Below are 13616 nucleotides of genomic sequence, written 5' to 3'. Positions count from 1 at the left end.
CAGAAATAGGCAGGAGAAAACGTTTCCCAAACAAAAATCCAAAACACCCTCCACCAAAAAATTTAAAAATTCTTCAATAATTTTGTAATTTGCTCCTTTCCGGAGTCTTTCCTTTCTAATAAGTTTTTTAACTTTTTATTGGTTTTGTGTGGGCAAAGACGCAGGATGATCCTGTTAGTTGAAGAAAACTATTTTTCAATGTAACAGTTTAAAAACGTTTATTTTCGTTTACTTACTTAGCCAGTTTTGTATTTTCTTTGACAACTAAAATTCATTTTTGAGAGAATCAATTTAAAAACATATATTTAAATCACACTTCTGTTTTCGTATCATTACTATATTTGAGTGATTTTTTTTTAAAGGAAATATAATTTTTAAAAATCCTACTTGACTTTCGAAATATGGAGGGATATTTCCGTATCGCGATCTGCCAAGCCAGCTAATATCGCCAAGGCAGGGTTGGGTTTTTGACGTCAAAAAGTGGTTTTTGACATGACAANTTTTGACGTGACGGTTTAAACCATGGTTTAAACTGTCAAAAACTGTCACATGTCAAAAACCTGCCAACCCTGCGCCAAGGTGCTAAATAGTTTTTGAAATTGCAAATGTTTTTTAAAAAACATGTAGCTGTTTGCCCTGGGGTGGCTATGAGTTATACCTTTCGAGTTAGTTCCTTACTGTGATGCTTTTTTTTTAGTTCCTCGATTGCCGCTGCCCGGATGTTGCCAACTCTTGACGATCACGATAAGTTAATCTCCCCCAAAATATCTTGCAGTAGGGAAGTAATCTATTCTTGAAATGATTTTGGCGAGATTTCCACATTGTGATCTGTGGCAGAATAATAGGAAAGTCTTGGCAACCTTCGAGCAGCAGCTTGTGAGAAACTTAAAAAGAAAAACAGCACAGAAAGGAACCTACTTGAAAGCTATAAGTCCTAGCCACCCCATGGCAAACAGCTACATATTTTTTTTAAAAATTTTGCAAGTTTAAAATCTATTTGGCATCTTGAAGCGTCAGATCACGATACGGTAATATTACCATCATTTGGAATATTGAAAATTATAAATTAATGTTTTCAAAAGACAATATCTCGCTAATTTAATAGCTAGTTATTTTATTAATTAATGATCAGAAATTGTGTCCACGCAAAACGTACTAGTGTAGATGTGGATGGCATCAATTCAGTGTAAATATCTGAGTAGAATCTGTGCTTAGTGAGAGTGCTAAGAATTGTTACTTCAAATCACTTTCTTTAAAATAAATGATGGGTTTGTCAAATGACAATCAGACAATTTTTTCATCTATTTCTGTTCTTATGGTGTTTAATTTTTAAAAATGGAACCAGAATTATGTAATTCCTAATTAGTAGAGAAATAAAACAGATAAGATGAGCTTGCTACTTTTTCCTCCATCGTTACTTGATCTTATAAAAATTATACTTTTTTAATGTGATTTTATTTTCCATTATTTTTTAAGGTTTATGTTCTTTTGCAAATATGAAAGTAATAAGCTGAAATTGATTTTGAAAGTATAAGCAGCATAAAAAAAATCACACCACTAAGTTTTAATTATGAATCTAGAAAAGTTAAGTTAAATAAAAAGAAATAAATCCAAGTAAATTTATTTTATTAAATTTGAATTGATGAAAATCAGTACTACTAACCGCTCATACATTTAGTGATTTCTTTAAAGTTCTCTCTGTTGAAGTTAAATCTATTATCTCTATTTTCTCTGCTACGAAATTAAATGTATAACTACACATGAACTTTTTAAAAGAATTGGTATGTGTTTCATTATCAGTCTATAGAGTAAAGTCAGATTAAAAAAAAAATTAAGCTGAAATATCATAACCAGTATTTTAATTTACAGCTATAATTTACATTGTTAATTTATTCAACAATGTTTATTATGTTATGGGTTTTATTTTATGAATCAGAGATTTATAAATTTAGGACTCCTATTTTAATTCAGAAATTTTGTGCTTGTATTTTAATTTGTCTTAAATAATTCCTGAGATTAATGTATTAAATTTATTTAGTTTTTTCTTTGTATGTATTTTAGTATCATAAAATTATCATCATATAATTTAGTATATTAATAAGCATTTTTAATTGGGTGCATTTGTCTATTTCGTTTTTTAGAGTAAGATCTCATAATCCCTTTTTTTTTTAACCCTTTGCTCTCTGGTATGGCCTCTAATTTTTTCTCAAATTATAAATGCTTATTAATAACATCATCTTATTGATTGTAATGAACTCTCTTTGGAGTATTTTCTGCCAAGTCATATCAGATGCCCTTGTAATGCAGAAACACTGTAATCACATCTGTGTGCTCTAATTTTGAATAAATTAAAATTGTTGTTATAAGTTCTTGTTTTAACTTGTAGGAAATTTCTCTGTGTATTAGCATTCTTCACTATTGTTGATGCGAAACCTAACATCATAATTTTAGTTGCAGATGACTTGGTAAGATTTTTCAATCTTATTTTTCTTTAATGTTGTAATGTTTATAACTTGTTCTTTTATAGACTGCGATCAGAGTCATTAATTTTTTATGTGTTGAAATATTTTATTTATTTCATTACAAACTTTTGTAAGTATTTGTTAAGTTTGTGTTAATATTTGTTTTGTAAATATTTGTTAAGTTTGTTTGTTTTAGTTGTTTAAAATATGTTATAGTTAGCAGTTTAATTAAAATATAAATCATATTTTGGAATTCTTTTAAACATTTATTAGCCAGGAGCATATATACTATAGTTAGCAGTTTAATTAAAATATAAATCATATTTTGGAATTCTTTTAAGCATTTATTAACCAAAAACATACCAGCCAACTCTACTGGATTTTGCCACTTTATTCTTGCCTCCTGGTCTATTGATAGATTCTCTCAGTTTTTATATATTGTAGCCCAAGGTGCAGAATATTAAGGGCCGGCGAGTAAGCTTTGTCTTACAAAATGTTGTGTTTCAAATCAAACTATCGTATTTTTCCTAGAGTTGTGAATTTTCAGTAGATAAATAGTAAAAATGGGAAGCAAATATAGTTTAAGACTGTAAGAGGGAGATTTATTAAATATGCAAAGATGTGCATCATAGAAAGATTGCATTCTATGTCAACAATTATTTTCATTCTCCACCTCCTATGGCGAGTTTTACAAATGGTTGAATGGTTGTTCATAATTTTTTACTAGTCCTAATAGTTGAGAGCCTACTGTATTTTAAAGAATTCTTTAAAACTAAGAAAGTTCCTGGAAACAGAACAAATCTATTTTTTTTCCTCTTTTACTCCCCTTATTATTTACATGGAAATTTAAACAAGTAATATTGCTAAGTGAAACATGATGGCACAAAGCTTAGGGCACTTTAGCTGTCATTGTGTAGTCAAGGTGAAATACTGGATCAGTGGGAGGTGGTTGACTGACAGGACACGCATCTTGAGCAGGAAATCGTCCTCTACCTCTCCGTGCCATCTATTTAATTATTTAAATTTTTAAACAAACGAGAGAATTCGCAGATAATTAGCAAGTCGACATGTGTGTTTGATGCATCTTGAAACCATGGAACCCAAGAAAAGCAAAACGATATACTTACGGCTTAATTCTGTTCAATTTAAGTACAAATTATGTTTTTAGAAAATATGACTGAAAAGTAGAAAAAGAAAAAACGGAAATTAATTAATTTCTATATTCAAGAAGAACTCTGCTTTTACCTTATAACTTTTCTAATTTATTTTATACTACCATATTCATTTATTATAATTTTTTTAATGGCTGGATTTTTGAAAAAAAAAAATGTGTCCTTGAGTCAACTAGAAATTTTACGAAAAACAAATTATTAAAATAAATCTGAAGATTACTGAACAATGATTGCAACCTTAAAGAAATCAGCCTAAGGGAAAAGCAGACCTTAACCTTACCCTTAAAAAAATGCGTAAAGGGTATTGGAGTAAAGAGTATCCTTGCAACGCGTAAAGAGTATACTCGCAAAAGAAAAGGAGTACGGTCCATTCCCAGTGTTAAGGGACTTAGGCTTGTAGACCTAGTGCTGCATGCTTATTGTTTCATAATCTTGCTCCAGAGCTCTATTCCTGATGATGCCTTGATGCATTCCCAATTTTAAATGGATACTGTATCAGCAGTACCTAACAATTTAATACTATATCCATGAGTACCAGCTTTTCTTAGAAATACTACACAGTGTTTCCATTGAAGAAAAAAAATGAGAGAGAATTTCTCACCCCTTCTCAGAAACAGGGGGAGATTTCAAAAAGTTAAGTGAGATTTCCAAAAATTAAAAAAAACACCAATAGACTTGGAAAAAAATATTTCTTTAATTATTATAATACATTTTTATAATCTAATTTTTAAAGCATTGAATATTTTTGCTGCATCATCATATGGAAAATGTTCTATATATACTTTTTCATCAGGTTTTCTCATTAGGTTGCTCAAATGTTTATCAGTCATTTGTCTATGATATTTTGTCTTAATTCGGTTTTGAGTGCTAAATGACCTTGCAACAGATGCTGAACAATTCGGAATCACTAAGTAAATTTGTAGCATTGAAAAAATCTAAACGTCTTACGTGAAGAAATTTTACCTTTGGTGAACACGTGGTTGCGGAGAAATGTGTTCTGAAAGGAGTTCCGTGGTTCGGAGAGGTTGTGTTCTGTTGCTCGAAAAAGTTCTGAACAATACTGGTAAATAGGGAATCTAGATAACGGGGCAAATGTTGAAAATAATGAAAGATCCAGGAAGAAAAGTGAAATGGATTTTATTCTAATTGGCGTAATTCGAAGCTTTTTCCAAAATGCGAGAAATTCGCGAATTTTGAAATTGATTTATAGAATGCGCGAATTTCTCGCGGTAATCATTTTTTAATGCGAGAAAAGAAAAAAATATGCGAGATTCTCGCGTTCTCGCGCTGTAGTGAAAACACTGGTGTTAAGCAACAAAATAACAAATCTTTAAAACCAAATATCAATAAGAAAGATTTAAAAATAAAGTTAAGATATTGTAAGTATTTCAGATACAGCATAAAATTTAGACATATTTTCATAACATAAAATTAATAATTTTAATAAATAAAAATCTTATATAAAAAATAAATTTGGGATAGATTTTCTATTAATTTACAAGCAACTTACTCTTGGAAGACATGGATCTTGTGTCCATCAACAACCAACATTCCACCTTCCTCATGGACATCTCCCTTGTAACGACCATGAGTAGAATCATATTTAAACATATAGACCTACAAAAAATGGTACCATACATTATTATGGTTGAACAGATTTTAAAGACTAAACAAAATATAACCATTTCTCGTTTTACAACAGAACTATTTTATAAATAGAAGTTTAAAATCTTCACAAAATAATTAAGAAACAAAACAACGTTTAAATTAGAGACACCAAGGTGATTCATAGGCTAAATTACTAATACTTTAAATGAAAAATNGCTGTTGAATTCTGACTTACTTTTTTTTAAATACTAAGCATAATTAGTACCAGGAAAAGTCCCGACCTTCGCGATCAAGGTTACTCCTATATTACAGTGTTACTTTGCATGCATCGCCAATGATGCTTAATTAATTGTAGTCATAAGCACTAGTGGTATTATAGTAATTAGTGCAGTTTTAATAGGTACAAGTTGTACAAAAATAGATACAATATATTATATTAGTATATTATACTATCAATACTGGGAAGCTTTGATATAAATACTGTTATTGGAGAAAATCGTGTGAATGATAAATTTTTATTGTCATGAGTTGGTCTCAATCAACAGCATCATACCAATCGATTCTGAATATAGTTGATCTTTATTTTTATGAAATGAACTAATAAAAACTTATTTTGCTTAATCTAATAATGTAAAGCCATTGGAAAGAGCAAAATATAATAAAACATTTTAAAAATAGTATTATTTTTAGCTTTGCTAATTGTGTTTGTATATGCCTATCAGTTATGTGTAGTATTGATGATCAGTTATGTGTAGTAGTATAATATATTGATTGTTTATTTTTTCCTCCCTGAACGAGGAAAGGGTATTCAGCTGATTCACTATAAAGGACAAAGTTTGTTTTACAGGGTTGCCACTCCACAGGGAAAACCTTGAAAATACAGGGAATTTAAAAATCACCTAAAATAACAGGGAATTTTGATTTTTTCTTCACAAACTGGGAAAATACAGGGTATTTTGTTTCTTATTTTTGTCTTTTAAAAAATGGTGACCACTCAAAGCGTAATCTATGGGATATTTAGCCATGATATTTCAGCTCCAATAAACTATTTTCTTTACTATAGCATTATTTAAATATGTTCAGCTGTTTTTCCAGCAATTAAAGCTAATAAATGTAGTTAACCCAACAAATAACTCACACAAGAGCGCAGTAATTGTTGTTTTCTCTTAATATATTGTGCATAATATGTTCAGGGAAAACACAGGGATTTGAGTGGCAACCCTGTTTTAGTATTGTCATAATATAACTCCCTGCTCATAAATATTTATAATTACAAATATTTTACCTTTTCTTTAATACTAGGTCATTATATCTTTGTTCATTCATTGCATCACTTTGTAAGTAGTATTTTATTGGTATTTGGTGGTGGGATATTTTTTGTTATTTTTCAGTTTTGTCTAATAAGCACTGCTTAATTTAATCGTTAATATAACTCAAATATCTGATTATTTAAAGTTAACTACAAAATTATCCTAGAATTTTCTGTATGGAACAAATCTTACCTCATTGAGTACGAATAGTTTATATATCATGTTTTATGTATTCATAGAATGAACTTTATACTTAATATAGTAAGTATTTTTTTTTGATGAATAATGTTTTGAAACTGCTTTATAGGGTTTCAATGATTTGAGTTTTCATGGTTCAGAACAGATTCCAACACCGAATCTTGACTCTTTGGCTAAAAATGGTACTATTTTGGACAATTATTATGTGTGTCCAGTATGTTCACCTTCAAGAGGAGCTTTGATGACTGGTTTATACCCGATACATACTGGTGAGTTTTATTATTTTTATGAAAGTTAGATAATGCAAATGCACGTTGAGTGTGCATACACACACATGGAAACACCTAAATTTTGGGGATAAATTTTTCAAATTAACAGAATAAGGGTTTTGATGTGTTTATGCTTTTCATTGAAGACATCTTTTTTAGTAACACAACAAATAAAACAAAAATAGTAGAAATCAAAAACATAACATCTCTATACGAGCACAACCTATGCATTCTTCTATCGTTCTAACAAGGAAAGAAAAACAGTTCTTGTTCATTTTTCCTTCTTGGGGGGGGGGGTATTAATCCTTCTCCCTGTCACAAATTTTCTTTCTTTTTAATGGCAGGTACTGAATTTTCGTTCTTCTCCTCGGAAAATGCCAGACGTGCTGCTTATTTAATGTTACCCGATTAGCCTAAGGCACAGAGGCAAGCAACATTACCCATGCTACAAATACCCGTTCATAGGGTGGGCCATATTCACACAGCTCTCACAACAGAGAGAAACATCCGAGCCCTGAGCGGGATTTAAACCCGCAGCTTTTGGCTTTGCACTCAAACACGGTAACAGCTCAGCCACCTGGCCGGCATTTCTCTTTTATAGCTATATTTTATATTTACCCAATCTCACAAATTTTTATTTTTAAAAATATATATAATGTTTATTATATTAATAAAATATCAATTTATAAAATTGACGTCATGATTTGTATTAAAGTGATTTATCACCCTATTTATATGTAATATTCACATGGTTTACAACTCCTTACTTCACATGTTTTTGAATCATACTTTTCGCTATTCATATTGAACTGATTTTCAAATTACAAACCTCAATTTAATCTCTGTTTGCAATTCAATCTCCCACATCAAGGCATATCACAAGTAAATAGAAGATCACAATTTGTATTCATATGGTTTCAAAATTGCAATTTGTGATTGATTTTTGCACACTTTATAAAAATCAACTATCATCGCAACTCATATTCACAGGTATTAAAAATCCAGTATTGTGTTTCATATTCAGATTTTGAAATCAAACAACACAACTTGTATTCAGGTGATTTATTTCAGAGATTTTATAAAACTTATTCAATTGATAAAAAGCAAGATTTTTATCCTGATCAAAACGCTTTAATATGTACTCACAGATAATTAAAGTCCCGCAGTGGACTGATCGTTAAGCAGATCACCGAAGTCAAGCATCACTGGCTGCGATCAGTGTGTGGGTGGTAGGACTGGGCTTTATACCGATGTAAGACAATATATCGATTTAACTCCAACATCGTAATACCGATTTATCCATTTCATCTTCAACAAAATTCCGGAGTGAGCATTTCGACTCTACTAAATCGATTTACTCATGAGAGCAAACGCTAAATCGCCGTTGCTCTCTCCGATGCAGTGAAACACCGGTTTAATCATTGCGAGAATGTACAGAACAGAGTCCAATCTGCCGTAGCATAAGGGAAAGATTCAAGGCCAACTATCAACTCATTCTCACGGTAACATGTGCATTCAACTTCTTTGGCTATTTGCCAAAATCACATCTGGTGCAGGGGTTGGTATAGTTAAATCGGAATGGGCTATTGAATCTCTTCATTCAAAACTAATTCACTAGGTTATATCGATATTTGGCGGTTGAAAAAGAAACTCCGATATAGCAGGGATCGGTGCAGTTGAATCTCCTCATTCAGATTTCAAGTTTATATCGATATTTGCGGAGGATTTTTTACCACCAAGTGTATGTGATTGTCTTCTCTTTAGAATTCCGATTTTAGGATATCTTGCTCGTGCAGGAGGGAAAATTCCCATCTTCAATTTTACATATCCTGATTTCTGAAATAGGTTTCTTTCCGTAATATCTTTAAATATCTTACCGGGTTTTCTTTCAGCGTGTATGTTACATTAATTCTTTCCGTACTGTTCGGTTTCTGTTTGCTCGCGCTAACTGAAGTCGCTAAATAAAATTGGTGTTTTGTTTTAATTGGAATAAATTGTAAAAAAATGTTTAGGAAATTTACTAATTTTATCTTTCGTAACTGCCTTTTTTTGTGATCTTTTTAATTATTATTATTCTTTTTCGTTAATTTCTCGCGTGTTTATTATAAATTTTGGGAGATTTATCTTTTTATGGCGCATTACGGGGCTATTTCCGTATCGTTCGGAAATAGCCCCGTAATGCATGCGCAGTTAAAAGATTTCACCTTTCGAATAAGACGTGTATCGTGATGTTTTTTTTTTTTTAAATTTATTATTATTTTTTTTTTGTAGTTTCTCGCGTGCATAATGTTAAGTTTAGAGATTTATCTTTTTAAGGCATGTGCATTACGGGTCTATTTTCGTATTGTTCGGTACCTGTTTTCTTGCGTCAACTGAAGTTGCAGTTTTGTTTTACTTGGAATCAATTGTAAAAAAATATTGAAAGGGGAAGTTAACGATTTTTAACTTTCAAATTAGCCTTTTTTTGTGGTGTTGTTTTTATTTAGTTTCTTGCGTGCTGCTGCCGGAAGTCACCGATGCTTAGCGATTACTTTGGTGCTGATATGGAAAATCTTACCTTAAACGTATTTTACTAAAAAATTAAGTCCCGCAGAGGACTGATCGTTAAGACAAGGTTCCCAGCAGATCACCAAAGTCAAGCATCACTGTCTACGGTCAGTGTGCGGGTGGGTGACCACTTGGATCAGTCTGCGTAGGGACCGAGGGTGTGCGGTATGGGTCCTTGTTAAACTGTTCTACCGTAAAGTGCTCGACTTCGTGTGCAGGTCGTTGAACTACCAAAGCAGGGGTGCCATCCCCTCTGCAGAGGATCAAAATTGTGATGGCTTGTCTTCGGATCATCCTCAGGGATGTTTCCCAGACCGTGGCCAATAGCCCATTGTGCAGCTCTAGTGCGACGTAAATTAACTACTACTACTACTACACAGATAATTAAAAAATAGCAATTTTTTTTAAATCTTTTTCTTGGAGCTATTTTTATTTATTTTTTATTATTCAAGAGTGGTCCAAATTTGTGTCCAAGAATTGAAATCTCAATTAATATTTATGAAATGTAGGTATTTTTATTTTTTTTAAATAATATGGTTTATAATTTTTATGATTTAAAATTAAGTATTAAAACTTCCAAAAAGAATTTTATCACTTTCTTCTTAGTTAAGAAAAGTTTTAGAATTTATAATTTTCTAAACACACCCGCTTATTCAGCCAGGCATTTGAAACTAAGGACCAAGGACTTTCATAATTATGGATCCCCTTTCGTTAAAAATGGTTCCCTTTTTAAGATATGAATTTTCTTCCTCTTTATCCATCTATTAATATGCTCGTTCATTTCATGATTATTCTATATATTGATGAATAAAACAAAGAATTTCAAAAAAAGAAAAAGAGAAAAATTAGAGAGACAAATGAGTCGTATTTGAATCATCAAGGATTTTAATTAAAAATGATAAAATACCTGCATCAAAGAAAGGTGAACGGTGTCATTTGATTCTCAGAAATGTTCAAATTTTCTCTTAGAACTAATAATAAAGATAAAAAAGAAATTTTTTCGTAATATATTTAAAACTCGATAATTATTTTGCCTCAAGATATCTTTGCTTGCAATGAATTCTCCAGCAATTGCTGTGTTTGACGTGTTTTAGCGAAGCATAATCATTGTCAGTTAAGTTGCCCTGTTAAGTATTTTTTCTTGAAGCCACAATCATCCCTGAATTAATTTATTTTTTAATTTAATCATGTTTAATAGAATGTGCTCAGCCACCAAAAGGAAAAGATTATTATTTTGCCTCAAGATATCTTTGCTCGCAATGGATTCTCCAGTGATTGCTGTGCTTGACGTGCTTTAGCATGCAAGACGAATCACTGTTAGAATAATCCCCAACGCAATAAATTTTATAGAAATCTTTTACATAGTTTTTTTTTTTACAGTTTTCTATATTTATCCACAATTATTATTTTTTTAATGCAATTTTTGTACTTTATGCATTTCATTTCAAACATATGCATGAGAAACATATACATAGAAATGAAATGCATTGCATTTCTTTTTGATATTATGCTAAGAAATTGGTTACCATACTTTTTTTCTGTGGAATCAAGCCAATAATATGAATTGTATATTTCTTGATATATTGTGAGAAAAATATTTTCTATCATAACTTTGTTTTAAAAAAAATCTTAATAGGAAAACAGAGAAGTTTTTACCAGCTACAGTTCGTGTTCTGAGACTGAAATAATCCATCATTAATTGTTTTAGGATTGCAACATGGTCCGATTCCGTCTTCTCATCCGTATGGTTTATCTTTAAAATTCCGTTTGCTGCCTGAATGGCTAAAAAATATGACTTATGACACTCATGCCATTGGCAAGGTCAGTAAATTATTCATTTCCTTCTCATTTGCAAACATTGGATTGCCTAACACTTTCAGAACTAGGAAAATATCAAAAAATTGTTTTAAATGTTTTTTTAATGCTCTTGATGGATTTTTGCTTATGTAATGAGCACTAAACAAAAGTATTATTTAAAATTGAAAAGAAATATCTGTCCCGATTCTTATAGAACTTTATTTTCATAATTTTTCTTAATCTTTAAGTTCTTTCCTGTTTTAAATCTGATTTTATGGTAATGAAATTAGTTGGATTTTTATAGAGGTTACATTAAAATGTTTGTGAAGTAGCAATTTTAATTAGATATTTTCATTCCATCTATTGAACTGAAGGAATTTTATTTCATCAAATTTTATTTCCGTCGGCCCACAACGTAAGAAAGCTCCAAACACTTAAAAAGTTCAATTAAATACTTGCAGGTGCGCATACTGAACTTGGTTCGGTGAGATTCTTGCTTTCTCATTTGCACGATATTCTCAATTTCAGGTTTCATTTTCTACTCTCTGAAATCGAACCAGAAAAATCTCTCGATCTTTATCGTGGTGGCTAATATAATCAAGAAAAGAGTTGTTTATGTCAGAAACTAACTTGTTTTATCATGATTATGTGAAAGTCTTAAAAAATTATTTTGCATTTTGTTAACGTATATGGTACTTAAAAGGTGTTTAATGTTTGTTGAAAGATTTAGCTACGCACCCAGTGAGACCTGTTTTCCATTGTTTTGTAACTACCCTTTTATCAATCACACATGAATTGTCTTGCCCGTAGATTTGTTTTACTTGCAAACCACGGTAACCGCTACCCTCCAGCACAACAGTGGAGGAAGCAAATAATTGCAACATCGGCCGATTATTTTTAATCTAAATTTAATTTTTAAAAATCAAACAAGCAAATGGAAGAAAATTACTAAATTACAAACTGAACTATTTATTCTTTGTTTTTAGTATCATTGTATTAAATTCAATTTAAATTAAAACAAAATAAAGTTTTTCTGAACAATTTTTAAGGACTTTATATTTGTACACTTTACTACATTTCGTGTTAGATTAATTTAAATTTTTAAAATAATCTCTCTGATTGTTGTGAGGGACAAATTTGGATTTATGAAGAAAGCACTGATTCAATGGGATACCTGCAAGTGACATTATTTATAATATTATTATAAATAATGTCACTTGCAGGTATCCCATTATTATAATTTGATATTTTGTTTTAAAGGATGCTGATTTCTTAATCAAATGTATAGTAAAGTGCAAATGTAATCGCAAGTAAATTTTGTGTGGGTATCTCGATCCTGATTGGTTGTTGAAACATGGCATTTGTTTACGTTAGCAACCGTTCTTTCCATTCTATTTCGTGTAAGCCAAGCTCGTCAAGAATCAATTATCTTAAGTGGCACATTCTAAATTCTTTCACAAAGATTCTTTCTCAAATATTTAAATTTTTTCACTATATATTTACATCGTGACTCAACACAAAGACAGACGAGAAGCTGTGGGGAACATAAACAAACAAATTATGTATCAAAGTTGCTAGGTACACGAAACAAGAATATATCAGGGTTTGCAATACATAAACAAATAATAAATAAAGTTAAGTAAAAGAAGAAGACGAGAAAAAATTATATATTTTAGCTAATTCTATGTGCGATAAGACACTGTATTTAATTATCTTATCTTTAATTAACATTCTTACTTATGTAGGGAAACTTTAATACGCCATTTTGCTGATAAAGATTAGCTGGCGCTGACGTCATATGTCACGGGTGTGGGTATGGGAGATCTTCTTCGGGAGGTGCATGTACCCAATTCTTATATTCTCAGGGTTCTTGCTGTCCTAAAATGTCCTAAAAAAGTGCTAAAATTTTTTCTCAACTTTTTTAGGGCCTAAAAAGTGCTAAAATTTCTTCTGAGTGCTAAAAAAGTGCTAAATATTTTTTATTTTGGCGTTTTGAAAATTTTTTTGAGTGATCGGATTCCTTAAATCGGTTTCCCTAAATCCTTAAATTCTGTTGCCTTCAGCTCTCCTGCTGCCTCCATCTTTTTAGAAGATTCTTGGGCTTTGGGGAAAGAAGTTCTTTCTTCTGAGATTTTATGGGCTTTAAAAGTTGTAGAAAGCTACTACTCCTACAATTCTTCCAAAGACACTGGAAAATTATTTAGTACAATGTTTCCAGACAGTTCAATAGCACGTCATTTCACCTGCAGTGAA

At 31.0% G+C, this 13616-nt stretch overlaps 1 protein-coding gene across 8 annotated transcripts in view; it reads left to right on the top strand.

Annotated features, from left to right (window-relative positions):
• Positions 1-3: 3 nt before the first annotated feature.
• Positions 4-13616, top strand: part of LOC107455733 (arylsulfatase B) — a 40275-nt gene continuing 26662 nt past the window's right edge. The window contains exons 1-5 of one of the 8 annotated variants that reach the window (XM_071178001.1): positions 4-200; positions 2387-2465; positions 6545-6579; positions 6860-7019; positions 11275-11387. In XM_071178001.1, coding sequence (XP_071034102.1) covers positions 6992-7019; positions 11275-11387 — 141 coding nt within the window. In that variant the 5' untranslated portion in view covers positions 4-200; positions 2387-2465; positions 6545-6579; positions 6860-6991. Of the gene's footprint in view, positions 201-892; positions 1029-2386; positions 2466-6544; positions 6580-6859; positions 7020-11274; positions 11388-13616 lie in introns of those variants that run through there. The other 7 variants (XM_071178003.1, XM_043044851.2, XM_016073406.3 and 4 more) reach the window with 7 other exon arrangements.

The sequence above is a fragment of the Parasteatoda tepidariorum genome, chromosome 2, assembly GCF_043381705.1.
Source record: "Parasteatoda tepidariorum isolate YZ-2023 chromosome 2, CAS_Ptep_4.0, whole genome shotgun sequence".
In the NCBI taxonomy this organism is placed as follows: Eukaryota; Metazoa; Arthropoda; class Arachnida; order Araneae; family Theridiidae; genus Parasteatoda; species Parasteatoda tepidariorum.
The sequence above is the reverse complement of the archived record's forward strand: the minus strand, read 5'-3'. Positions and strand labels throughout refer to the sequence as shown.